The sequence below is a fragment of the Chrysemys picta genome, chromosome 3, assembly GCF_011386835.1.
Source record: "Chrysemys picta bellii isolate R12L10 chromosome 3, ASM1138683v2, whole genome shotgun sequence".
Lineage (NCBI taxonomy): Eukaryota > Metazoa > Chordata > Testudines > Emydidae > Chrysemys > Chrysemys picta.
Window position 1 is genome coordinate 86,466,236 of NC_088793.1, and position 27,156 is coordinate 86,493,391.

The following is a 27,156-nucleotide window of genomic DNA, read 5'->3' on the forward strand; positions in this document are numbered from 1 at the left end:
GAGATCAGAGTTCTATTCCAGGCTCTGCTACAGACTTCTTATATAATCTTGGGCAAGTCTCTTAACCATTCTGTACCTGTTTCCTCATCTGCAAAGCAGAGCTCATTCTCCTACCACTACTACCTATATCTTCTCCTGCAAAACCTCTAGTTCTATAGGAGAAAACATTTTGGATTTTTCTATTAAAAATGCTTGTACGCTTTGCAGTTACCAATGTTTCACTATTATTGTCTTGTATTTTATAATAATTAATCAGAGATCATTTCTAATGGTAAAACTTTATATTGGAAGGCTTGATACTAACTGCCAATTCGGAGAAATTTCTGTGAGTTGTCAAAACTGAAATATGGAAACAGGCATCCAAAAAAATTACAGAAGCAAGTTAATTCCCCGGGTGTGTGTGTCTACTGCCTCTGTTTGCACAGAGAACCACTGGGACTTTTTTTTTTTTTTTAAGCTCCCTCAATTATTTTTGAATAACAATATTTTGTTTCATATGAACCATGAGCCATGACTCATTTTTACTTCAATTGTGAATAACAGTGGGATACTTCAGAAAATTATTGCAAATCCCTTTGAAATTATTAGTCTGAGATAACATCTGAACCTATTAGCTTTGCATCTATCACTTTAGTTGGGCTCTTACACAAATGGATACAAGTTCTACCTGAAATATTCTATACATACTAGTTTGTAAAACTTGTGATCCTCCCTACCTCCTTCTGTACAGTAGTGGCATTGATTTGATTTTGAGACAATTTATTTTACGTTATTATTTTTATTTTAAATTTTCTAACAGTTCAGAGGTGTTCTAAGAGGTAAGCTAAGATCTTTAGCACTTTGGGACAAAAGTTTTTTTGTGTAACATAGCAGTTACAGTTTGCCACTTGTCTTTGATAGCAGAAGGTTCTTTGCTTCTGGACTTAGGAAATGTGGATCAAGATGACTGAATTCTGATCTCTTTTCGAGTTGTGATGACTGGCTTGCAATGAGTGGTAAGAAAATATATCTACTTGGAACTTCTCCCAAGCAAATGGATGATGCTAGCTTAGAGCTCCTTATAGTGACAGAATAACATGCTAAAAGAATTAGTGTCATTTGTTGCTTTAGAGAATGTAACCATCAAGGTTCCAAAATTGTAAATATTTTCCACCTAAGTGGGGAAAAAAAAGATTTCTTTGATGTTCTTAAATAATGATAAATTTAACCTTACAGGGTGACCAACTTTCATATTAATTCTGGCACCTATTTTAGCAGTGGGATTTCCCAATGTGAGAATTGGTTACTCAGTCTAGTAGGTTTTCTTGAACGGACAGAGGGTAATTTGTTAAATTTATTTTCATATTTGAAAAATGGTGTCACATTGTCAAATGTGGGAAGGGCAATAGCTTTCACCCAAATCACCTTGTTATGATAAAGGCAGGCTCCACAGTCAAGCCCTTACTTGAATGAAAGAATTTCCAGGAAATGTCTAAGTGTTGCATTAAGTAATGTTCATGACTCAAGGAGGTTGCCCTTCTCTTTGAGTCAGTACAGAACAGATACCCCCATTAGAAGGCACTGAGCTGCAGAAGAGGCACTCTTCAGTATGAAATATAAGACCAATTTCCTCAGCAATAGTGGTAAATGAAGGTTCTGTCTTCCCTTCTTCAGCAATACTTCTAGTGTAAAAAGTGACAGAATGACAATGGATCTGTTATCTCTCAAATCAAATCAAATCCTTTTTTTGCCTACACAGGTTAAGTGGTAGAAAGATTTTCTACATCACTAACAGAGCTTAATACCGGTAGTTTGTGGAATTCTGATATACTCTTCTTTACTTCCTCTGACAATATTTAAGAGTTTAGCTTCTGTTTATCTTTCAAGAGATTGTGTGTACAGTCAATACCATAGTTTCCTGGCTGGAAGATTATGTTGAGAGATTTACCAGTTTTTCAGTCAGAATAGATATATTAGGAGTCTGGCTCAATATGTGTCATTACTCTGACAACCTCATATTCATTGCACCTTAAACATTCCCTGGGAACAGAAAATTCCTTTCTTCAACAAAGGCAGCCCTACCTACTATTCTTTGGGAAAACAGTCAAGCAATTCCTTTGATTACTAAGGGTAGGTCTACACTTACCCGGTAGTTCGTCGGCGAGCGATCGAACTTCTGGGTTCGACTTATCGCGTCTTGTCTGGACGCGATAAGTCGAACCCGGAAGTGCTCGCCGTCGACTGCGGTTCTCCAGCTAGACGAGAGGAGTACCGCGGAGTTGACGGGGGAGCCTGCCTGCCGTGTGTGGACCGAGGTAAGTTCGAACTAAGGTACTTCAAACTTCAGCTACGTTATTCACGTAGCTGAAATTGCGTACCTTAGTTCGAATTAGGGGGTTAGTGTAGACCTGGCCTAACAGAGATAAAAATGTTGGCTATGATGCTGAAGAAAATTTCTTTCATCGCATTTACAAAGAAAATAACTGAGAAAAAGGGTCATCCATAGCTCATGCTTTAATTGCTCAGTTTTAAATTTCTTTTTCATGCTACCCTTTAATTGGTTTATGTGGGATTTTGTCTTGTAGTTTCCGTTCTCAAAAAGCCCACGGTGTCTTCTTCACTAGTCAAGCAATCTTATTGAGAGACACACTATTTGGGCCAGTTTTTGTACCAGCTAGAAACTAATGAGTTCTAGTAACTGAAAGCTGTTGACTGGGAAAAAAGTGAGTGAGATGGTAGGCATGCAGGCTACATGGTCTGAGGTAGGCCAGTACAGAGTACCTTCTGGCTGATACCATTGGCAAAATAAAAAGAGGGGCATCAAAACTATCTTGGCATGCCATTGCCAATCTTTCTGCAGAGATGGAAAGTAGCATTTGTACTGGCAGGATTTAAACATGCAATATTTGTAACAATCCAATCATCTTGGCTGTAGAGAGAAGAAATATGATCATTTTCCTCTCTAGAGGGAAAGAGTCACTCTGTACTAGTTTTGCTGCTATGTCATCTCCTCTTTCTTTCCATTCTGTAGTAAACATTTATTTTTATTTCAGTGAATTGTTTCTTCTTTTCTTAATGTAAGTTTTTCCTGACTGCTCATTTTCCTCCAGCTAATATAGAGGCAAATGAAGGAAAGAGTGCAGGCCAGACCTACAATACAGACAGAAGAAGGAGTTGTCTAGGGCTGCAAAATATTTAGTGAACAGTAACTGCATAATTGAAAACTCTGGGGAGCTTTTTCCAGTTTTCCTTGGGCAACAAAACTCATAGAGCTGGTACTGGAAAGTAAGAAGGGACTCTTAGAGCAAGATGCTACTGACCCAGGAAAAATTATCTGAGTGAAGTTTATTTTAAGGCAGATGTAGGGGATTTTTCCCCTTGCAACTTGATGTTAAATCTTCTTGACCTCCTGAAATGGTTCTAGGGCACTTATGAGAAACAAAATAAAATATTATGTGTCTAATATGAAAATTTGGTTAATTCAATGTTTATGCAGCCCTTTACATGTAAAAGCACTATGGATAAGACTTAAGTGCTAAGAATTATTGTTGGCAATTATATGGCAAAACCTGCTACAATTTTAAAAAGTGACTTTCCCATACAATCTTCAAGGAGACTGTGTTCTCTTATATCCTGGTATATTATATTTCATATCTTCTCTCAGAAGCCACTCCCTGCTTTCTCACTCTGGGAGAGGGAGAAGGGGAGCAGATGGCTGGTGGAACATGCAGCAGTGAATCCACTGACTCTGTCCATGCTCCTTCTATTCCTGATTTCCTTAGCTCTGTGTCATGCGGAGGAGTATGCATTCCTGTGTAAACTCCCCAAATCCTGCTTCTCCCCCTCTAAGCAGCAGAGCAGCATCTTTTCCATTGTATTTAGGGACCTCTATACCTGCACCAGAGGGGCAGCATTTCCCTTAAATGTGAAAGAAAGATGCCCATAACATTTAATTTCTCTTTCATGGGAATCCACTGCTCCATCAGGCCTGGCAAACTGTTACGTTTTTCCATCCTTTTCAAGTCGTTGAGGCAAAATGGCTCGCAATTTTAGCCTTCCCTTATCTTCTCTAGAAGCCTGTTTTAGAGCATCCTCTAGTGGTTTGCCTATTGAATTGCAGGCACAGCTCTTCCAAGTCTTCTACTTTTGGGTCCTTAGATAAGAAGATCTCTTAGTTCTTTTCAGGTACACTTTTCCAGTTTTCTCCCTCTCCCTGCAGACTAGCCTCCATTTGATAGGAAGATGGTCTATCTGAGTGGGACAGGGATTCCTTTAGCTTAACAGCAGATCCCCAGGCTCCGTATCAGCAGAAGTTGAGCTGTCCCAACAGCAACTCCGAAGAACCTCGAGTTCCTGCACTCGCCTCTCTGTGCTGGTAGATTGTCTTCATTGGTTCCGCAAAGTTGGGGAGGGGCTGCTTTATAGCTGGTATCTGGCTTCTTGGCACATTTTATGCCCAAGTCCTCATTTTTTGACTGAGCATCATCTCCACATCACTGCAGCCAACACAGGACAGGTCAAAGAGGGAATTCTGGGCTCCGTGTGAGTTCCCTCCCACCCCAAGACTGCTCCTAGCACCTCAAGGAGGGCCTTAGTAACTGTGACTCACTCCCACTGAAATTTACTCTTCAGTTTCTCTGAGAATTCACCCTCCCAGGCTGTGTCTGCTCAGAGATAGTTTCCTGTACCTCCTGAATCTCATACCTCATGTTATTCAATATCTCGATAACCTTCTAGAATGAGGAGGATTTGCTGGTTCCCTCTCCTCCCAAGTGCCTCCCTTTACCGGTCTCCACAAAGAGTTAAGCCATGCAGATACCCCGAGTTCTGAGTGCTCCTACTCTCCTCAGACAGCTCATGCTCCAGCAGTCTCTCAGGACAGCTGGAATCTGCAGTAAAAATAAAAACATTTCGCCAAAATCAACTCTTCTGTAACACCCTTAACATGAAGAAACAGGCAGCTGCAGCTCAAACATACGGACACACCATTTTTAGGAGCACCCTTTGAGGTGAAACTTCTCAAGTTTTAGAAAAAATTCTGAAAAAAAATCGATCAAATTTTGATAAAATTATGCCTAGCCAATCCTCATCTAGATCCTAGAATGTGCTTCAGCTCTTTTTGCTATAGCTTTCAGTAATACCAGAGCTGTCAGTGATTTCATCCACTGTGTCCCATCAAGGCCAAGAACTAATAAGAGGGCGTTATGCCAGAGAGGATCCTCTCCAAGGCAACGAAACCATGCCAACTCATGTTTGCCTTCCCCTTGACGGAACGTTCAAGAAATTCTTTGCAACACGGGCTGGTTTCATTTCAGACAGATGAGCTCTCAATATTATGAGAAAAGATCTCTTCAATAACTTTTGAGCACCACTAATCTTTCCATCATTTCCTTTGCCACAAGACCTTGTGAAAACCAAAAGGTATTCTAGATAGTATCTCAAAAACTCGCTCCTTTAGCATAATCTCCCAGTTCTAACAGAAGCAGCTTTGGTTTCTATTCCAACTTCTTTGGGGGTATTCAAAATATCTTGACGTTTTCAGCATAGAAACACTTGTGCTTTATGATTCAGGAGAAACACCCAGGATGTCTTATGCACCATGGGCCTCAAGAAGGCTTATCTTCACATGTCAATATGCCCCATCATTGAAAAATGTCAATGCTTTACCATCAAGGACAACCAATTGCCTTTCAGCCTTTCATCTGCTCCACAGGCATTTACCAAACAGATGGTTATCTTGGTGGTCAATCTGAGATGAGGGTATTCAGATCTACCACTGTGGATGAACTATTGACATAGATGCAATTGTATGAGGCTTCACAGTTGCTGAATTTTCTGGAGTAATACTGGAGATGAATCTGAAACGAGTGCTCTAATTACATCACAAGAGCTCTTAATTCTGCGGACCACTTTTCAAAACTGACATTGGACTAGTGGTGTTGCCTGAAGAAAAAAAAATTCAGGAAAAAAGTTAGGACCTCACTCATTTATTGTTCTTCACTCTACAGGTTTCAACATACTAATGCTTCCAGCTAGTTTTCTGGGTGATGTTCCACCTCCACTCCTTCATAATGGAACTATCAAAATTCATGAAACAGATCTGCTGTCAGTCCCAACCAATAGATGCTGAGCTCCCTCTCTTGCTAGAGACTCCCAGGTCATTTGTTAAGGGCAAACCATTGGCAGATCCAACAGCAATCTGTATGATAAACAACATATTGTTCAGAGGCAAAACTCATATGGGTTTGCATACAACAGAAAGCAAATAGTCCCGTCCCCACACAGGAGTCCTAGCCTGGCACCAATGCCATGGATCTGCAAATGATGGGGAATGCATCAGTCAGCTTTCTTTGATATGTTCTTCCAGAGTTCATAACCAACCATGTGGAAAGTGATGAAACCACTGTGGCTCATTCTCAATCACCAAGGCAGAACAAGAAGCAAAATCCTAAACATAGGTCTGGAAGACTTCTACTGCACATCTGGATGTCTCCCTCAATGTCACATACATCTGGAGGAAGACTAAGAAATAAGCCAGTTGGCTCTGCTGCTGTGGGATGGACCTGGGAACTGTACTATTAAGTCCTTGATTGCTTGGAGATGGTTCTTCCCACAAGTAGATTTGTTTGCTGTCCAATGCACCAGGAAGTTAAAAAATTTTGTTCCTGGCAGCGGCAACTCACAAGCCTACCGAACAGATGTGCTTGTCATTCCCATTGTCAGGTCTCCAGAGTTATGCTCTTCTACAAAGACAGTCAGAAAGATCAACAAGAAGAAACGTGCAGTCATACTGATTATTCCATTTTGGTCCAAAGCTGCTATAGTTCCCCGACTAATGCAAAGGTCAGTATGCCAGCCAGGGACTTTATCAGCTTCTTAGAAATTAATTCATGAAAGTCTTCTATCTCACCCAGATCTTGAATCTCTGAGAGTTGTTCCCTGGATTCTGAACAGTAACGTTTCCTATAATATGATCTGGTTGATTTCCTCCTCAACTCCATGAAATCCTTCATCAGTTGGTCTTACAAGGTCAACAGGAGAATCTGGGATTTGTGGTTCACTAAGCAGAAAAACCCTCTAACACTGGCAACAAAAGACTTTTTGAAATTTTTCCCAGTACTAAGTGTTCTCACTAAAGCTCCCTTTGAGCCCCAAGAGAAAATTCTGTCTGCTAATCTTAGTTCATCTTCCTTTCAGTGATCACGTCAGCAAGAATATTCCCTCTCAAGCACCTTTACTCCCCCCCACTGAAAGTAGTAATTGAGGCTAACCACTGATTTTGCATACAAAAATCTCACAGACTTCCATTTAATCTTATCAATATTCTTATACTCTTTCTGCCCAAAGTCTACACATGCTGAAAGAGAAAACAGATACATACAAAGGATGTTTCTAAATAGTAAAATTCTATTTGCACAGAACTACACATACAGGAAGTTTGATGCCCTACTGGTAGTATACAGGGGAAAGGTGGGACACAGAAGGATAGTGTAAGACATCATAGTCCTTTCTCTCTCTCTATATATATATATGTATGGATTAAGTCTAATCTTCAAGGAATACAAGTTACCTAAAGCCATTTCTGAGGATAAATGCTGACTCCAACAGATGTACTAGCACACTGTGGGCAAAGAGACAGAGCCTCTTATGAAGAGATTTGCCAGGCAAGCTATCTGGTTGTTGGCACATTCCTTCACAAAGCACTACAAAATCAGTATCCTTTCTTCATCCAGTGATGCCTTCAGATGTACAAATGTTGAGTCTTCCATTGGTGATCTTCATGAATAAATCAAAACTTCTAACTGCTGTGATATCTTTGACATGTTGTTTGCATGCTGGCATTTGATTTCTTTTTAAATTTCCTCCCAATTCTTGGGGGATTTTTTTTTTAAACTGCTTGCTACTTCCAGTGGTTTCCCAAGGCAGATGGAGCACCAGATTTCCAAGAAAGATATAGATAAAATTAGTTTCCTTACCTGTAATTTTGTCTTCTCTGAACAGGTATCCGCTGCTCTGTCAGGACCCACCCTATGTTGGTTGCTTTCAGCAACTCTTTTTGTATTCTGGCTTCATGGGGTTGGTCAATGTCATTCTCCTCAGAGGTTTTCTGGTTGGAGAGAGAGAGAATTGCAAATGTACTCTGCCTAGTACACATTTTGTCTTCAGAATGTACTCCAGCCAGATGATTCAGGGTTTAGTCTGCTTATTTTTTCTTGTGACTATGACTTTCGCAGCTTTGGCAGTAGGGCCTTGCGGAGAGATGTGCCTGCAGTTCCAAGGTTACACCACCAGAGGGTGCTGTAAAGCAGGCGTTCAAAACTTGGAAGAGAAAAACCCTGCAGTTTTCCAAGCCTAATAGAGCAAGGGATTCCCATTCAGAGAAGACAAATTTATGGGTAAGGAAACTAGTTTTTATCTACAGGTTATGCTCATCAACCCATATAAATTTCTGTGTGGAAAGTATTTTGCCACAAAGAACCTGCAAAAACGTCTTCCTATCTTGGGGTTTTCTATAGTTCTCATCACCGTAATATTGAATATTTTGAGAGTTCAAGACTGAAATGTGTATACTGGACTCGGGGATTAAGAGGAAAGGTTATACATTTACAGGATTACTTACTGATAGGAGTGTTTAGGTTGGGGGCTTTAACTCAGCTGACTAAAAGGCTCTTATTATATGCCTTGTATAAGAGGGAAGGAAAAACAGATGTTTTTATTCAAGAGACCACCATGCTTGTCCATTCTAGAAATGAGCCTTTGGGGAAAAACAATAACAATCAATATTTGAGAGACGGGCAGGGGCTGAAAGAACTAAATCTGCTGTACCATGCCTGAAAAATAAAAGCAGAACACACAGATATGCTACCTTTGTACAATATTCACTACTTCCTGGAAAAGAGCTTTCTCGTCAGCAGTATAAGTGACTTCTACTCCTGTAATTCCAGATCTTGTGAGCAAAGGGGCCTGGTCTCTGCTACCTAGAAAACAAGTGAAATAATCATTAATTATTAGGACAAACTCCATAACTCCAGTCTCTCTTATTCTTTAAAATAAAAGATACAACTCAAATCCTTTGAACAGAGAAAATCATTTCTGTCTCTACAAAGTACATTCATATCTGTCTTAATATTGATTAAAAACTACTAATACAATTAATCCTTCTCTGGATTATTTTTGTTCTCAAAGGTGGGTTTTAGGCATAAGTTTTCCCTTTTTTCCCTTTGCAAATTGTTCCATAAAGAAGAGAGAATTTTCTAGAAATTCCCAAAGATAAGCAAATTTGATTCAAAGAAAAATGTTAGCATTTTACATCCACAACAGTCAGGCTAAGAACTACACCTCTACCCCGATATAACGTGACCCGATATAACATGAATTCGGATATAATGCAGTAAAGCAGTGCTCTGGGGGACGGGGCTGCGCACTCCGGTGGATCAAAGCAAGTTCGATATAACGCGGTTTCACCTATAACACGGTAAGATTTTTTGGCTCCCAAGGACAGCGTTATATTGAGGTAGAGGTGTATATTTGAAGAAAAATGTTAAAGAACTGTACTGCATCTTATGTTTTATATTCTTTATGCAAAATATCTATTTTAATTAACTACATTACACTTGTTTAGACTGGTTCTTTGCAAAGTGCTTTGAATATGAAAAGCCCTATACAACATAGTACACTTTTTAAAACACCAAAAACCTCCCACTGACTCTAGGAAATAAAAAATAACCAATTAGAGAGGAAGTGGAATGAAGCAGATCAACAATGTGTCTTCAAAATTCCCTTACATAACAGATCATAACATCTCTGATTAAAAACAATGAACTGGAGTTTTAAAAGAAGCTTGATAAAAGATGAATACATTAGACCACATTAGCTCAAAAAAATAAGTCTGTGCATTTTCAGAGTTAATTAGAAATACAGGCTGCCACTTAAAATGCACTAATGTACAATGACGTGCAGCTCAGTCTCCAGTCACTCCTCCAGGAGTTCGACAAGCTCTTCACTAAGAAAACAGCGAGAGCACGTTCCAATAAAAGGAAGAAAGATCATCACAACATTGACATGAACTACCTTTTTTTAATCACTAAATAAATTCTGCAGATCAGTATGTCTGATTTTTCAATATACTTCTAGTCTTATGCACAGAGAGTTTTCTCATAATATTTCAGAGCAGTTCCTAAGGAGCCATGACAGCCTCTCATGACAACTCTCACTCAGTACAATAATGGAGTTAATTAAAAATACTAACGAAGAAACAAATACCAGAATAAGTTACATTAAAAGTAATATTAGGGACTTCACCTAAACCCATAAAATTCCTGCAATATCTTAACAAAGAAGCAGGTGAAGGATGGAACTGTTGCCTTAAGACTAAAATTCCTTTTCATTGGTAGGTTTTAGGCTACGCCTTTATTGTTAGACAGTATTTTGTGGTTTAATATACAGCTCTAATGCCACTTTTTTTTTTTTTTTTTTAATTCCCCAGAATACATCCTAAAAGAAACAGGACTTTTTTTAATAGTCTAAACCAGTGGTACTCAACCTTTAACAGCTGGAGAGCCACTTCACCATTAAATGGAGTTGCAGAGCACCTTAAAATCAAGTACCGACATTGTGATCTTTGTGTCATGATGTTTCCTCAATGTCTGATGATGATGCAGTGTCACATCATCATCATATATTGACACACCATGACACGACACATCATCCCCTCTCCCAGCAGCACTCTCTCTCTTCATCCCCTCCTGGCTGCTGGGAAGAAGGAGTGGCAGTCTCTCCCCGTTCTGCCCCCCGGCTGCTGGGTGGGAGGTGATCTCTACTCTTACCTGTGGGGGGATCCCAGCAGCTCCTTTTCTTTCCCCCTTTGGGAGGGAGAACTTCAGCGACTCCCACACTGCTGGTCCATTTGCTCAGTGCTCCCCGCGCTGCCTGATAGAGTGGAGCGCCGATCAGATGCCTACATTGCGAGAGCCGCCTGTAGGGCCATGAAGAGCCACATCCGGCTCTAGAGCCACAGGTTGAGTATCACTGGTCTAAACAAAGCCAAAAAGGTACAATACAATAAGGGCCCCTGTTCAGATCCTAAAAGGATCAGATAAAACCACAAATATAACCCTTAAGTAAAATATTAAACATACTGTCTTGATTTAACATTTTCTATTTGTAGCTAGCCAGCAATTTCAGCAGGAGACTAAGGCAAATTTTCCTCTTTACACCTTTAGAACACTGCAGGAGCTTGCTCACAAGTACACAAACACAGGTCTACTGCATACATGTATCATATCTGTGGTTTACAATCCATGCGATGGTTCATAGGAAGATATAAGCAGGAAAACTCTACCTATGCTTAATATGGCCTTTCATCCAATACTCACAAGAGGAAATTAAATGTGATAAAACAATACTATAGAACCATATTTGATCATTGCTTGCTAATGCTTCATTTTTACAAGATACAGATTTTGGTAAAGTACTCTAAGAAAAAAAAAAATAGGAACCTTGGCTTGAGATTGTTCTGTCTTTATCAATCACTATAGCACCAGTGATTTCTCTTTTGTCAGTATTTGGCAGTGCTGTGTCAGATGAGATGCAGAAGAATAAAGCACAGATAGGATCAAACTCAGGGTCTGGCTCCAAGTCTCGTCTGGTTCGAGCATGTAACTCCATACTGATTAGTGTAAGGTTTTGGACCTACATTAAAAAAAAACAAAACCCAAGTACAAGTTTATATTTTGTGGCTCTCTTCAAACAATTGAATTTCACACAGTTTTGAAAGAAGCAGATTATTCATACAAATGAAATCATTATAAGCAAGGGTCCAATACATTTATATAAAACTACTTACACATCAGAGGTAAAAAACAGCTGACTAAGCCTACATTTTTAGAATCTGTTTTAAAAAAAATATTAATTGTTTTGTGCAAGGTTACCAGTAGACGACTGTATTTTTAAGTAAACTAACTTGGAATAATTATTACATATTGAATGTTTGTTTTCTAATGGGTACTGTTCTCATGGTCTTAAGTCTTGCTTAAACATTTCAAATAGCAATACCAAGAACATGAAAGTTACATAATCCATAATATTAAATTATAACACTTTTCACTTCCGTATCATTTTCCATCAGAGAATCTCAAACTGCTTTACAAATCTTATTGAATTTAGCCTCAACATTTGTGTGCAACAAAGTTCCACCTCAGCTGGGGAAACAGGCATAGAGAGATTAAGTGACAGAGTCTTAAACAAAATACTCGGGGCCACAAGACCATCCTTCCATTTAGTTGGTCAATGGGCATACAAAAACTTGGTAATTCTACACTATAACATGAATTTAGGGTTATTCCATGTATTTTTTGTATTTTCCATTTTCTCTGCAAAATGACATTTTCATTTTGAAAAAAGAAATGTAGGTATTTGTTAATAAATTCCTTCCTTATCCCATATAGTTGGAAATCTAGCTTTAAAAAAAGAAAAAGCTTAGAAGCTTTAAGGAAGAAAAAAAAAATCCTGTTTTTTCTAGAATGCACAATAGCTAGCATCCAAAAGACTCACAGATTCCCCCTCCTGGTTGAACAAGGAGCGCCCACTGGGGAAGAATATGAGAAGACACAGGTAGTACTCCTTTGTTTTATAACGGAAGGTCATTTCAAGTACAAAAGTCTGTTTGCTTGTTTGCAGATTAAGGGGATAAAAAACTGGGTATGGAAGAATCAGAGGACTTGAGTTGAAGTGACTCTAGCAGGTAGGCGAAGATCAGGACAAGGAAGCAGCAGAGTATTGGACACAAGAGGGACAAGGGAGTAGCAAACGGTTGGAGGTGGTGGGAAGAGGGAAAACTCCAAACACAGTTCTTCCTCTCTTTTCTCAATGCCTTTGAAATTAATGTATCAGGTAATACTTCTTAGTACTTACACACAATGGTTACAGGCTTGGCACTATACATAAATCTGGTCTAAGCAGATACAGCTACAGTATCAGTCTATCAACAGATTCAGGAAAACAGTACATTTGGAATATTTTCTTCAAAACCAAAAACTTAATTTGTAAAAGTGAAAGTTAAAATTAAGCTGAAACTCACTGTGGTTCTACTAGTAATCGGGACAGTGCACTATACTGCTCAGGGTTCCTGCTACTCCCTGAGTCCTACTTCTTGCATCATCAGTCAACAAAGTGGAAGTACTGGGCTTTTTCAGTAAGAAAGAAACAATTTACTGAATCAAAATGGATTGTAGAGTTTTTTTATAATACTTTTTGTGCAGTACTATGTATCTTGCCCTTCTGGTTATGATCCTTCTAAATTTGAAATAAAACAGTTCTGGCTTTCTGAGTAATAATTTAAATGTCAAGTTTAGCCTAAATAGATAATTAGAGTAATTTAGCATCCACCAAATATATTTTATGTATTATTTGATAAGTTTCAAAAGATATTCCCATCAAAATGAGACTGCATGATCTGAAGGTGCAAATAAATGAATATTTGATTTTTTGTTCTTCTTTAGAGCTCAACATAGGAGTTAAAGAGAACAAAACCCAGAAGATTATAGGGAGTTTAGAAACTCTATTGGTGAAGATCTTGGTGACAGGACTGAACATTATCCAAAAGTTTCCACAGAATTTATCAGAGTTTTTGGCAGATTTCTAGTGGCACAGAATCATCAGAGAAGTTATACAGTAAAAGCTCTTTTATCCGGCACTTCACCAACTGGCAAGCTCTATAAACCGGCATTTCTGATCTGCATTGAAAGTCCAGTTTATAGTGCAGTTAGTGTGGGGCCAGTAGGGGGTTGGGGCATGGGAGGGGCTGCGGGGCGTGCTCTGGGAGGGAGTTTGGGTCCGGGAGGGGGCTTGTGGCAGGGGGTTGGGCTTGGGAAGGGTTCGGGGTGCCAGATGGGGCTCACGCTCACCTCTGGGGGCTCCTCGCAAGTGGCTCCCCGTCTTTGCTGTTGCTGGCGGAGGCGCGGCCAGGCAGCTCTGCAGGCCCGCTGCCTCTGTCCCCTGTCCCTGAGGGCTGACTCCGCGGCTCCCAGCCCATTGGCTGGGAACTGAGGCCAATGGGAGCTGCAGGGGTCGGCGCCTGCAGACGGATGCGGAGTGCCTGCTTGCAGAGCTGCCCGGCCGCGCCCCCGTCAGGAGCAGCAGGGACGGGGAACCGCCAGAGGTGAGCGCCCTCCCCATCCAGCACCCTGAGCCCCCTGCCAGACCCCTGCCCCAAGCCCCCTCCCAGACCCAAACTCCCTCCCAGAGTGTGTGCCCTACAGCCCCCCTGCACACCAGTGGCCTAACCGAACAAGTTTTTTGCAAGAATCATGGTAAAGGGGAGTTCTAAAGAGGGATTTGAAGGTAGATAAGGTAGTTTTGTAGATGCTTACAGGGGAATGCCTCCTAAATGTGAGGGACAGCATGAGAGAAAGCACAAAGGTGTTTGTTTGAAAATGTAATAAGTGGGTGATGGAAGCTGGCATCAATGGGTTAATCAGAGGCAAGTGTCGACAGCTCAAGAGCAAATAGGATGCTAGGGAGGGTGGCGATGACTATGAAGGCCCAAAGTCTTCAAAGTGAATACAAGTAGCTTATGTCTGATGCAATGGGGGGAGCAATGAAAGAATGCAAAGAGAGGGATGATATGGTCAAAGTGACAAACTAGGAAAATGATCTTTGCATCAGAATTCTGAATTGATATGAGCAGAGCAAGTCTGCATTTGTCAAGGCCAGATAGTAGGATGTTGCAGTAATCAAGATGCAAGACAAGAGCCTGGATGAGAGTTTTACTTTGTGGATAGATAGGAAAGGTTATAACTTGGAGATGTTATGCAGAAAGAACTGACAAGATTTAAACATAGCCAGGATGAACGGACCTAGAGAGAGGTCTAAATTGAAAATTACGCCCAGGTTACAGGCCTGAGTGACAGGCAGGATGGTGGTGTGGTCCACAGAAATCAAGAAAAGAGCTAGTGGGAGGACTTGGCAGGGAAGATAAAGAGGCTTTGTTTTACCCATGTTGCTCTTGAACTGATGGCTGCACATCCATGAGGAAATGAGAGACAGACCGAGATTTTAGTTTGGACAGAAGACAGATCTGGAGTAGAGAGGTAGATCTGTGAACCATCAGCATACAGCCAGTAGTTGAAGTTGTGTTTAGATAAGAGATTACTATGAGATACTGTGGCAAGGGAGAAGAGAAGGGGACCAAAGACAGAGCCCAGTAGAACCCCCACCGAAAAGTTGGAGGGTGAATGAGGAGGCTACTCTGAAGGACACGCTGAAGGAGTGATTACATTTCAGCCTAAGTGATCATTCAAAAGCATTTTGGCCCAAATTCACAGTAACACTTAAGCACTTTAACTTCATGAGGACTACTCACTTGCTTAAAGTACAGTAACTCCTCACTTAAAGTCGTCCTGGTTACCTTTGTTAGGTTGCTGATCAATTAGGAAACATGCTTATTTAAAGTTGTGTAATGCTCCCTTCTAACATTGTTTGGCAGCCGCTGGCTTCGTCCACTGCTTGCAGGAAGAGCAGCCTGTTGCAGCTAGCTGGTGGGGGCTTGTAACCACGGTGGACCGGCACCCCCCTGTCAGCTCCCCTAAGTTGCCTGTGCTGCAGCCGCCCAGCAGACTATCAATCGGCAATTCAGCTGTCCCTCCCCCCACTGCCATGTACTGTTCCTGCCCTCTGTCTTGGAGCTGCTCCCAGAGACTCCTGCTTGCTATGCAGTGGGGGAAGAAAGGGGGCTAATGTCAGGGTGTCCCCCTCCCCCCTGCTCCCCACTTACCCCTTCTCCCTATAGAGCAGGGAGGGGACACAGACAAAGAGAGACTTGTGTGAGAGACTACATTAACAAAAATGTGTTAACCCTTGAGGGCTCAGCCAAGTGCTAGCTCATCATTTAGTAGCAAGGCATTCCCTGGGAAATATCCCTCCCTCTTCCACCCTCTAACTTCACCACCTCAACCAAGCTTCACAATCATCACAGCCGTGAACAGTATTAAATTGTTTGTTTAAAACGTATACTGTGTGTATATCTATATAATATATAGTTTTTTGTCTGGCAAAAAAAATTTCCCTGGAACCTAACCCCCCCCATTTACATTAATTCTTATGGGGAAATTGGGTTCGCTTAACATCGTTTTGCTTAAAGTCGCATTTTTCAGGTACATAACTACAACATTAAGTGAGGAGTTACTGTATGAAGGGGTGATGGAACCGGGGATGGGGATTAGGGGCAGTCAGCACCCCGGCAGTAGAAATGTTGTGTAAGCGGATCCAAGTTTTTGGACCCACATGTTACACTCCTATACATTCTGGGAAGCAATGTTCCCTGTAAACTGCACACACACACAGGGGGCAGAAGCAAGAGCAGGATGTGGAAGGGCTAGAGTAACTGCTGCAGGGCCTGGGATCAGGCTGGGAAGCAGGTAGGAACTGATGTGATTGGGTCAGGGCTGAGAGCAGCTACCCACAGCAGCTGGTGAGAGACACGTGAACAACTAGAACCCTGCACCACCCTGAGTCTTGAGCTGTTCCTCTCCACCCTGTCCATACAAGTCTCCCCATGCACAGCATACACGCCACTCCTATGTCTCCACCTCCTGCCCCCATTCAAAGTAAGCTTCTGACACCTCTGCATGTATGTCTTATGCTGAATAGGAATCTTTACCCTTTCCTTCTCAGTAAGGGCAATATCAAAAATAAAAATTCAACAGAGGAGTGTGGCCTAGTGGTTAACAGAAAGGATTGAGAGTCAGGCTATGGATATTGTATTCCTGGTTCTGCAACTGCCATCCTTTGTAATCTTGGACTAGCCATAAAAGGAAGACAGTTAACTTAAAAAAAAAAAAAAGTCTGAATTTTTTTCCATTGTCATAACACCTAAGATTACTGTAACTGATAGATTAAACTATTGCCTTTACTCTCTTTTGAGTTTGTTTACTTTGTACATTTGACAGCACTTTGTATATTTTCTGTTAGTCTTTTATAAAGCAATAGATAAGAGGAAAAACAGTTTAAAAACATTAAAAATACCCAGATTAGTGATGGTTTAGGGGGTTATGCAGTATCTAAAACTACTTTTAACTCGTTAGATTTCAAGTTAATAGAAGCCCTTTAAACATCTATAGTTTAGTTTCCTCTATAGGGAAATGGGAATAATAATTACTTTGCCAAAAAAGGTGTTGTGAGACTTAATTCAATACTGTTAAAAGGAAAGAACTTTGAGAGCCTCAGACAGAAGTTACTATAGAAGCTTTATTAAAAATTAGAAATACCAAACCCTGATTAACAAGGATAGAATTCAACAATATTTCTCCCTTCAAACTCCTCCTTCCTTAAATAAAATTATAAAGCATGAATAAAGTTATGAATCTTTGGTGTTGCAGCAAGTTACCTCATGTAAAGCCTTTGCTTCCTGCAGGTTTTGCACACTGACTTTAAAACCGTAAGAGTTGTTTAAAGATGGTCCTTCAATCTGAGAAGTTTCTTTCTTTGGGGCATTGAGAGCAGCAAACTGATTCTATTGAAAGAAATATATGCAGCAAAAAGATGAAAATCTACAGATTAATATATTTACGTTTCATTCTTCAGGTTACTGTTTTCCTATTTAGCAACCTAAAGTTAAAAGCTCCTCTACAACAATTATAAGGAAACTTTCACTTAGCCCTCGTCAACACGACGAGTTAGGATACATCTACACAGCAAAAAAACAAAACAAAACCAAACCCCAGAGCAGCAAGTCTCAGAGCCTGAGTCAACTGACTTGGGCTTGTACCACAGGGATAAAGATAACTGTAGATGTTTGGGCTCGGGCTGGAGCCCAGGTAATAAGACCCCAGCAGGGTCTCAGTACCAGGGTTCCAGACTGAGCCCAAATGTCTACATGGCTATTTTTAGCCTCACAGTACACACCCAGCCAGTTGACCTGAGCTCTGAGACTCACTGACAGTTATTATTTTTATTTTGCTGTGGAGACGTACCCTTAGTGTGTAACAAACCAGGATGTGAATCTACAGTGCAACATCTTGCCACGCACTAACTCACCATGTAGACAAGACCTTATCCTACCTTCTTGTGTCAGTTTCCAATAGGAAACCAAACCAACTGTTGTATCAACTTCCCTTTTTGGTCTAATTTTAATGAAATCTCATAGTGTAACAGAATTTAAAAAAAGGGGCAAGTGCCTCTTCAATTTCAACTTTCAGAAGGTTTCAAAGCCACGAAAAAATACATTATAAAGGGAATTTTGGTCAACATGTGGTACTTATAAACTGAGCAATGAAGTAGTCACTTTTGCATTGATCAAGCCTGTATAATAGATTCATCTAGAAGCACCTATTTACATACTGTATAATTTCATCTCTTGGTTGTGTGTTTGTTTATATATACATGCACTTATTCTCACTATTGTATATTGACACTAAAATTTTAACATTGAAACAACAAATAAAGTTTGTAATGATCAATTTTTTACAAAAAAATCATAAGAATATATAGAAAGAGAGACATTTTAGGATTTGATGTGATCAAATAACATGTTTATCACTTTGCTCTCATTATTCCTTTTGTATTTGTATCCTTATAATTCCTATTTAGTTACCATGATTACTCTGTCTAGTGTGTATGTTTATTACACATGCACACACACAGATAACCATAATTTCCCAGATCACAACAGCAAAAACAAAGCAAAAGCCCATGAAAAATAGACAATTTATTACAGATTCTACAAATTCTAAAAATTGAAAAGGTCAAAATATAAGTACAAGTGAGATAAAGGTACTTGTTTATCTTGACACATGGACTATTTTTGCTTCTGAACTTGAAAGCGCACTTAAATGTAATTTAATAAACATGAATCTTTGTTTCCAATTCTTATTTACCTTCACTTGTGTTGTTAAAAGTACTCTTCGAAGAGTGTCAGAGTTACTACCTCTTCTATGATTCAATTTCTGCATCTTTGGTTCTGTAAAAACATAGAACAAATGCAAATGTCATTTAGTTTCCCCCAAACATTCTCAGAAAACTGAACTACCTACCAGGATACAGAAAATTCTTCTATCTAATATAATGTGCACAAATTGATCACCTCCAGTCCAAAGAACAGCTTTGACAGGCTAGTGTGTTTTACAGACTATATGGCACTGTATAATAAGACAAAAACACATGGTTATCTTGGACAGTCTTAAAATTTAAGATATTTAATATTTATATTCTAATTTCAAAGTAAGTATGTGTTTGAAACATACCAGCGACTTAAGCAAAAAAGACTGAATGACTCAAAAATACTCTACATTTAATTTCAATTATGTTGTTCATGTTTTAACCATCACTTTAGAATTCATATTCTAGCCACAGTACCACAGTTCTTAAGATGTTCTGACACTCAAATCTTAATTCATAATTGAATAATTACTTTCACTGGATAAACGCTTGTGAAATATATCTCTTTAAAAAATAAAAACATGTTTAACTTGCCTTCCCTGTAGAGAGATGGTTATTTTTCAATTATTTCAAAGTATATTAATCTCTTTTCCTATTATTTGCACGAAATGTTTTTGTACTCTTCTTGTTGTACCTGGCTTAATTAATAAATTTACCTGTTGATAAAGGAGTAAAATCAAGTGCTTCAGCTATTCTTTCTTGACATTTTCTCTGTACAATGGGTGTGCTATGTAGGCAAACTGATTCAGAATTTCCAGCATCTTCTCTGACCAGAAGTGGAGATGTGCTGAAGGATGCCCGACCTTCATCTTTGACATGTTTCTGTACATTCTCACTGTGTGCTGTGCCATTTTCTTCCACAGGAGACGAAATTATGTTCTGACTCTGCCAGTCTGCATCTTCTAAACTAGATGGTTTGGAATCTGGGGATGCTGCTTGTTGCCAAGGAGGAAGCACTGGTGAATCTGGTGAACTATAATTGACATAATAATCATCATCCTCTTCTTCTTTATCAAGTTCTATTGCTGAAGGAGCAAGCAGCAATGTCCTGCTTTCAGATGGAGTTTTACTGGGTTCTATGGTATTTGTAGAAATCTGTACAGTATTAATATATTTATCACAAGTTTCCTTGGTCTGTGTTGGTGTAGGATCTGCCTGTGAAACAGGAGCATCTTTTGTAGGCACAATAGGTATGCTGTCTTGCAGGCTAGGTAAACTGAAATTCTTAGCTGTTTTTACCACTTCAGTAGGCTGATCTATAGGCAATGCTATGGACCTGAAATTCTCTGCTGCTTTCTCAGTGTCAACAGACTGATCCTTAGGCAACTTCTTGATATGCTCATACTCTTCTTTGGCATGAAGCCACGTCTGAACCTGTTGGCGACTTGGTGCGCATTTACACGGCATGATGACTATTTTTTTATCTTTGCTAGTTTTATGGCTATTAATTTCTCCTTTGCCAGCAATGGAATGACAATTACGTGGCGGTGAACCTGGTCTAGCACTTTGTGTCATGGCTGAAAATGCAGTCTTCCAGAGGCGTAGTCCTTCCAATGAGAAATCTCCCTCAAACTCATGCAGATCATTTGGAAGTCTAGTTTCTACTGTGAGAAGCCGTCCTCCAATCTCCCTGTAAAGAGAATATTTTAAACTATTATTCTGCCCTAAACTGGAAATCTACTGAGAGTAACTCCTTTCTTTCTTTCTAGTGGAGGGATGGGAGTTTCTGAATCACTCTTGGTGCCCCAAGGATCTCTTCCAAATGCTACCTGCTTTACCTTTTATCTTCCACACTACATATCCTATAACAATCATCAACTTTTCAAAAGAGGAGTGACGTAGTTCCATCCAGACTCTCTCAAACACTCTCCTGAATCAGCAAGAGAAATCACTAAAGGAAATCACTTTTCCCTCAGAGATAGAGCATGCCACCTCCACACAGCTCTCAACTCCTATTAGTTCAAGAATGTGAGAACAAACCGGAGTCTCTAACATCATGGAGAGTTGTTCAGTATAGTATTTTAAACTACTGGAAAGGCCATTTTTCACACGAAAACAAAATTACATTTTAACTGTCGGTAATAATATATTTGCAAAGACAGTAGCTTGATGTTTTGAGGTAGAAAATATTAAAACATGATGTAGTTCCAGGAAGGAAGCAGAAATCCCATTTGGTTAAAGAATCACAGGTGAAGGACCACTAAGCTTTCTGATCCTGATATAAAATGCCAATGAATTTCTGGAAGAAGCAGCTGTTAGTACATTTAGTACAGAATTAGTAAAGGTAACACATGTACAGCTTCAGCATTGTGAGGAAGCATCCCTTAGTACACTGTGAATATATGACCAGTTTCACTACTTACATACATCATAGCATGGTCAACAATTGTCATCAATTAAAGGTATGGGGTATCTATACACTTGTCAGAATTACAGGCAGTCCTCAAGATTAAAACCAGGAAGAGTCCTGATAGCTGTAATCTCTAGAGCAGGAATGGACAACAGGTGGACTGCGGGCCAAATATGGACCACCAGACGCTTTTGAATTGACTACAAACTCTTTTTATTTACTTACTATCATTATTGCTATTGTGGTGTGAAAAATGTTTCTCTGGAGTCTGGACCTTGACTATACCTTGACCAAGAAATTTGGACCTTACAAAAAATAATGGACTATCCCTGCTCTATAGCAAGTCACATGGGCAGATGTCTTCCTTCACCAAAGGAGAAGATAGCAGCTCATTCTTCCTTTGATCAGCAAAATTGGCACAGCAAAATTGGCATGTGGCATTAAAGTGGGTAATGGTAAGGGAAGGACAATTATTTTATTTAACTACAGAGTTAAAACAAAAGCCTTGGAATTTATGTTTATCACTTCAAATCTTTTACATCTGAGAGTGAAAAATTCCTAAATATAGTTAAAATTAGCTTTAGGAATACATGTAGTTAGATTTAACATAATTACAAATATACATACATATAGAAATGCCTTGTAATAAAAGTGTACAGACAAATTACCTTGGCTTTTCTGGTGCATCAGACGGATTGCTGCAAAATGGTTCTTGGTAAATTGTTTCGGCAAGGTCATGATCTAGCAAAGTTGCCATGATTTCTTCACGACTTGGTGGGGACATGAGAGGTTTAAGAATGTGAGCAGTACGAGGCGTAAAACTTCCATTCTTTGACTGTGAGGGAGAACTGGTTGATCTTGGTGAACTATCTGGAGTTGGAGTTAATCCTTCATTGTTTCTTGAAACATACAACTCTAAATCCTCAGAAGCTACATCCACGAGCTCACCATCCGGAGAAGACAATACGGAAGTAAAAGAGGTATTAATTGAACCAAGTGGCTGACATGATTCAAAAGTGGTTTCTTTTCTAGTGCAGCTTTGAATGAAGTCTGAACAGCTTGACTGTGGAAGGCTAAGAAATACCTCTTTATTTACTGGATTTCTATTCAACTTGAATTTCTCATTTACATAGTCCCCTGCCTGTTGCGTACAGAAAATATCTACTGATGAGCTAGTTCGAGACGCTGAAGGATGAACATTGTTTCTCCACTGACCACGGCGATGGTTCTCATTGTTATCCATAGAGGTTTTCTCAAAAAGTTCAGGACTTAGAGCACCAGATGTTATCCATGTACTTGGGTCTGAAGAGCGATGTTTTTCTTCCTCACATTTTTGGCTATTATGACTGAAAAGTTCATTTTCTGCTGTTTGTCCAGGAAAAAGATCCTGAACTGCATCACTCAAAAACTTCTGTGGCAGACTTTGATCTGCTGGGACAAACTGACTTGCAGAGTACAAACTACAAAATCCAGTCTGCCCTATGGTATTAATATCAAAATTGTAATTATGGTCTGGTGACAGGCTGTCTTCAAGTGAGTAACAGCTTTCAAAGCCTGGGTCTGAAAAAAAAATGGGGCTGTCATCAGATATAAAATGGTCAATCTGATTAGTGTTATGCTGGTTTGAAGAATCCACTTTTAAAGATTTGGGAGCTTTTTCTTTAGGTTTTGTATTTCTGGGAGTGCGAGACTTTCTTGATGATGTGACTGACTGTGATCTTTTAATTGCTTTATGCTGTTCAGGAGAGCAAGAAATACTTTTGTTTATCTGAGGGGAAGCTGATAATGGCTCTTGCAAAATACCTGCATGTTGTGCTTTTTGCTGTCTCTTTTGTAGTAACTCTTTTAGAACAGCTAATCCAGACTGTCCTTCACTGAATGCTGATGGGGTCATTACAGTCCTGTTTTCACAGTGGGAGACAGTTTTTGTTTGCGAGATGGTTTCTGACAAAGACCGATGTTTTATTCTTTCAGGTTTAAAATGAGACATATCAAAAATAAATCCTCTCTGTTTTTGCTCCCATTTTAGCTGTTTCACTGGACTCCTTAAAGAAGTTACAAAACAGTTCTTAGGCAACTGAAGAGATCCATGGCTTTCCTCAGATGATTTAAGTATAGAAGAAGCATGTTTTGATGCTTCTGGTAAGCACACAATCTGCTGTTGATTATTGTCTTTACAATGTAAAAAATTAGTGGTATGCAACTGATCTGTCTTCTTTGTATCTAGAAAGCTATGAGTTTCATTTAATTTTCCAACTGATGACAAGTATCTATTCTGTGAATTTATAATCTCTTCTGTCTTTGTAGATGTTTTATCTTTAGAGATACATACATTCTGTGTTACCTGAGATGAGTGGTTAGATGGGTCAAATATATTATTTTGAATCAAACTAGATTCCTTCATTCGAAACACAGCATTTTGACTCTTAGACCTTTGGGAGTTAATTTTTGTTATTTCCCTTCCAGGTATCACAGGAGCAGAAATGACAGATGAATGAAGATTTTCTCTTGGAGTAGACAAACCTTGTAAATCCACAGGCTTATCAGTTTCCAGCAATGGATGAAAACAGCCAGATGAATTTCCTTGTACATCAGCTATTGAGGGGAGCTGTGTTGATGGTAGATGTCCTGTTGAATAGCCAGTCAGAGGAACATCTTTCTGAGTAAGAAGTGGTTGTGAGCTGCCAAAGTTGTGAGTAATTTCAGGCAGATCTTGATGTTTCAGCACAAATTTAACTTCTGCAGCAGAACAAGTATTTCCTTTTTCATCTTTAACTGTCATACGCTTTCTTGACATTTTTTCAGCTATTTTTTGTCTCTGTTTTGTCCTAGGTTTCTTCTTTCCATCATTTGCTGTTTTATTAGTCTGATTAATCTTGTTCCTTTTCTTAGTAGCTACAGTAGCAAATTTCTTCTTACATTTCTTAACCTGAGTTTTTGCTCGACTATTTTTTCCTACAATGGAATTAACAGTCTTGCTGATATACATGTTAGGACTCTTAATAAGTAAAGCTTCTTTGTCTAGTCCATTCATAATTTCTTCTGCTTTTGGATCAGTGGGAGACCAGCAGCGAGGGGGAGATGCATTTACTGGGCTTATGCTTCTCTCAGAGAGAAAACCTAATTTAGACATAACGTCACTATAATGATAGTCACAGTCTTCAGCTTCAGCATTATAAGATGGTGAAGGGGGAGAAAGGATTGCATGAGTTCTTTTTCTGAAAGATAAAGTTCTTTTAATATTTTTACTACTTGCTTTTTGTGGTTTTCCAACTTTTTTCTTAGCTGACTTATGTTTTGCTTTCCTTCTGTGACTTTTCTTTGGTGTTAATGGATAAATAGGATATTTGGTTGCAGGGGAGTCAGGAACGTTTGGCCAAAAGTCCTTTAAAGGTGCAAGCTTTTTATATAGGTTCATCTTTTCTTCTGTAAGTATCACTTGTTCCTCACTAGAGTCTATTTTTCCTATTTTAACAAGCATATTTTTTCTGCCTCTAAATCTATTAATTATAATGTATTTGATAATAACAGGTGGCAGTTTTTTAGAGAGTTTTCTACGTTTTCGAGATTTCTGAGACCCATCCAAACTTTCAACACTTTCTATGGGCTGAGGTAGGCTAATTTTTGAGTTGTGCATGACAAAACTTGATTCACTGTCTTCAGTCTCATAATTTACTTTTCGTTTAGTTCGGAGTGTATATTTATTCCCACATAATCCAAATGACTGCTCTGTTTCCAGGGATCCATCTCTAAATTGGCAGTCAATACAATTAGCATTATTTGTAGGCATTTTGTTTTCAAAAGCACCATGAGGAACTTGAACTAAATCGCTAGGTAATGTACTGTCCTTGTCAGGAATGTTACTGCAAGCATCATCTCGTGGATAGCAGCTTTCCTTCATGGATGCAATATCACTGACACCTGCAGGCTCCTGATGATTGCCAAGACCCAGTTTCTTTTTATTCAGCTTTAACCTGGATTGTCTGTTGCCCTGCTGTAATTTATACGTCACAGGAGCTAATTTTTGTGGTCGGCTGAGACAATTAGAAAGAACCACACTGGGAAAAAACATATAATGTGCTGCTTGTTGACTGAGGCTTGGTTTTTCTGTCTTATGCTCCTGAAATTCTTCATACCTAATTTTAAGTTTATTAAGGCTACCTTCTTCATCAGTGCTACTTTCAACAGAATGCCCTGCAGTTCGATTCCCTCCTGAGCAAGACACCAATTCACAACTTTCTGTTACCGTTGAAGGGAAAAAGCTACCTGTGCTGCTGGATTTTTCATTTGCTTCAGAGGGTATTTTATTTTTGGAGAGGCTTAACTCTGAAAAACTGAATGAGTTTTTACTCAACACACTATCACCAATGTGGCAGCTCATATGCATAAAAGAGGCATCATCTTTTTCTACCTTTCTGATGCTGGTGTATTTCCTACTTGGTATCTGTCTGCTCACCGATGAAATATCTTCTTCATAGTCAAAAATATTATTTTCACATGAAGAAACTGGAAGAATATCCTTATTACTTTCCTTGTGAGAGTTTTCAGAATGGGCGCTATTGCTGAATGATGTTGGACATTTTGCAGCATAAGTGCTTTCTTTTGTGAGAGAATGGACTGAAAGATCAGGTCTTGCTTCAGTGTTTGGTTGTGAAAGCTCTTCTACTAAATCTTCATTATTCAAAACATGGGAAGAAAGGGCACTTGTGTGTTTACACTGAAAAGTAATCTTAGCGGAAGATGGGGGTTCTAGCGTAGTAGCATCTTTGTGAAACATCGAGGTCTTTACGGACATTTTACTTGTTGCAATTATGGAGGAGTGAGTTCGAGAACTTTCATTATTCAAAGGATTGTCTGGAATGGAAGAAAAGCAATTATTTTTACTTTTTTCCCCCCTATTTCAAAATATTCCCCCTATCTTAAGATATTAACCGTTTAAAGATACCTCTATGAAAGGAACTCCCATAAAAAATCCAAATCATATTTTATTTATGGGCAAGATTGTTATGACAATGATTATGGCTACGTTTTAGGCACGGGTATTTTTAGTAAAAGTAGTGGACAGGTCACGGGCAGTAAACAAAAATTCACAGCCTGTGACCTGTTAATGACTTGTACTATAAACCCTGACTAAATCTTGGGTGCTTTGGGGCAGAGGGCAGCCCAGGGGCACTGCGGGGGCTCGGGGTGGAGGTGGGAGTTTGGCGGGGCTGGTAGGCTCCTAGGTGTAGGGGTGGCCAGGGGGCTCCGTGTGCTACCCCCACCCCGAGCGCTGGCTCCACAGCTCCCACTTGCTAGGAGTCACGGCCAATGAGAACTGCAGAGGCGGTGCCTGCAGATGGAGGCAGCATGCAGAGCCACTTGGCCAGGCCTACACATAGGAGCCAAGGGACATGTTGCCACTTCCAGGGAGCCCCCCGAGGTAAGCACTGCCCAGAGCCCTCACCCCCTCCTGCACTCCAACCCCCTGCCTCAGCTCTCTTCCCAGAGGTGAAAGTAGAAATAGGGACTTACCGGTACGGGGCTGGGTTGGGGCTGGCTCTGGCCCCCAGAAGGGCCGGGACCTCGGGCGGAAGGGGCAGGGATGGGGGGGGGGGGAGGGAATCAGAGCCAGCCCCGGCAAGTGCCCTTCCCTCCCCCGCCGGTGTAGCAGCGACAGCCGGGAGCTCCGGCAGCAGTTTAAAGGGCCATGGGCTCGGCCGCTGCTGCCGCCCTGGGCCCTTTAAACTGCTGCCGGAGCCCCCAGCTGCCGCTGCTACCCCAGGGCTCCGGCGGCTATTTAAAGGGCCCGGGGCTCCTCCGCCTCTACCGCCCCGGGCCCTTTAGATAGCCGCCGGAGCCTGCCGGAGCCCTGGGGTAGCAGCGGCAGCCGGGGGCTCCAGCAGCGGTTTAAA

The 27,156-nt window shown here is 40.2% G+C and overlaps 1 protein-coding gene across 3 annotated transcripts in view; it reads right to left on the bottom strand.

Annotated features, from left to right (window-relative positions):
- The window catches only part of REV3L (REV3 like, DNA directed polymerase zeta catalytic subunit), a 241,847-nt gene that overhangs the window by 58,938 nt on the left and 155,753 nt on the right, over positions 1–27,156 (bottom strand). For all 3 annotated transcript variants that reach the window (XR_010600094.1, XM_005287599.4, XM_024102440.3), the window contains 6 exons: positions 21,931–26,116; positions 19,569–20,542; positions 18,852–18,934; positions 17,363–17,488; positions 11,478–11,670; positions 8,846–8,957 (listed from right to left, as the gene is read on the bottom strand). Coding sequence is in view for 2 of the 3 variants with exons in the window: in XM_005287599.4 (XP_005287656.2) it covers positions 8,846–8,957; positions 11,478–11,670; positions 17,363–17,488; positions 18,852–18,934; positions 19,569–20,542; positions 21,931–26,116 (5,674 nt within the window). In the remaining variant the exon portion in view is untranslated. The remainder of the gene's footprint in view (positions 1–8,845; positions 8,958–11,477; positions 11,671–17,362; positions 17,489–18,851; positions 18,935–19,568; positions 20,543–21,930; positions 26,117–27,156) is intronic.